This window comes from Arachis duranensis, chromosome 1 (assembly GCF_000817695.3).
Source record: "Arachis duranensis cultivar V14167 chromosome 1, aradu.V14167.gnm2.J7QH, whole genome shotgun sequence".
NCBI lineage: Eukaryota > Viridiplantae > Streptophyta > Magnoliopsida > Fabales > Fabaceae > Arachis > Arachis duranensis.
The window spans coordinates 79,611,803-79,612,180 of NC_029772.3; the positions used below are offsets into that span (position 1 = coordinate 79,611,803).

General features: G+C 38.4%; 1 protein-coding gene across 1 annotated transcript in view; it reads right to left on the reverse strand.

Moving 5' to 3' along the window:
• Positions 1–86, reverse strand: part of LOC107492149 (serine/threonine/tyrosine-protein kinase HT1) — a 4,560-nt gene extending 4,474 nt beyond the window's left edge. Inside the window, exon 1 of the mRNA XM_021141879.2 lies at positions 42–86. Coding sequence (XP_020997538.2) covers positions 42–86 — 45 coding nt within the window. The remainder of the gene's footprint in view (positions 1–41) is intronic.
• Between the last annotated feature and the right edge of the window lie 292 nt (positions 87–378).

Below are 378 nucleotides of genomic sequence, written 5' to 3' on the forward strand. Positions count from 1 at the left end.
GACAGCCTCCTCCCTCCTCTCCCTCTCCCTCCTGACTTCACGTTGTTCGACATTTCCTTCAACCAGTACAAGTTCTTCATCGCCATCGCCGCTACCTATGATCCCTCTCACACTCACAATCATCAATTTCTTCAACCCTCGCCAAAATGCACACTACATTTTTCTTTCAAGATTATCTTAGGAACGAAACGACGCCGTCGTTGTTCTCTTACTCTTAGGTATATTTATTAATTGTGTATTCTAACTTTTTCCTGCATCCACGGCTACCAGAGAGAAGAGAACAAATTTAGTTTTTTTTTTCCCTGTTGTTGAAAAGAATGGAATCTTAAATTAAAATCAAAGGAAATGAAAAAAAATAAAAAAGGAGAAAAGAATATG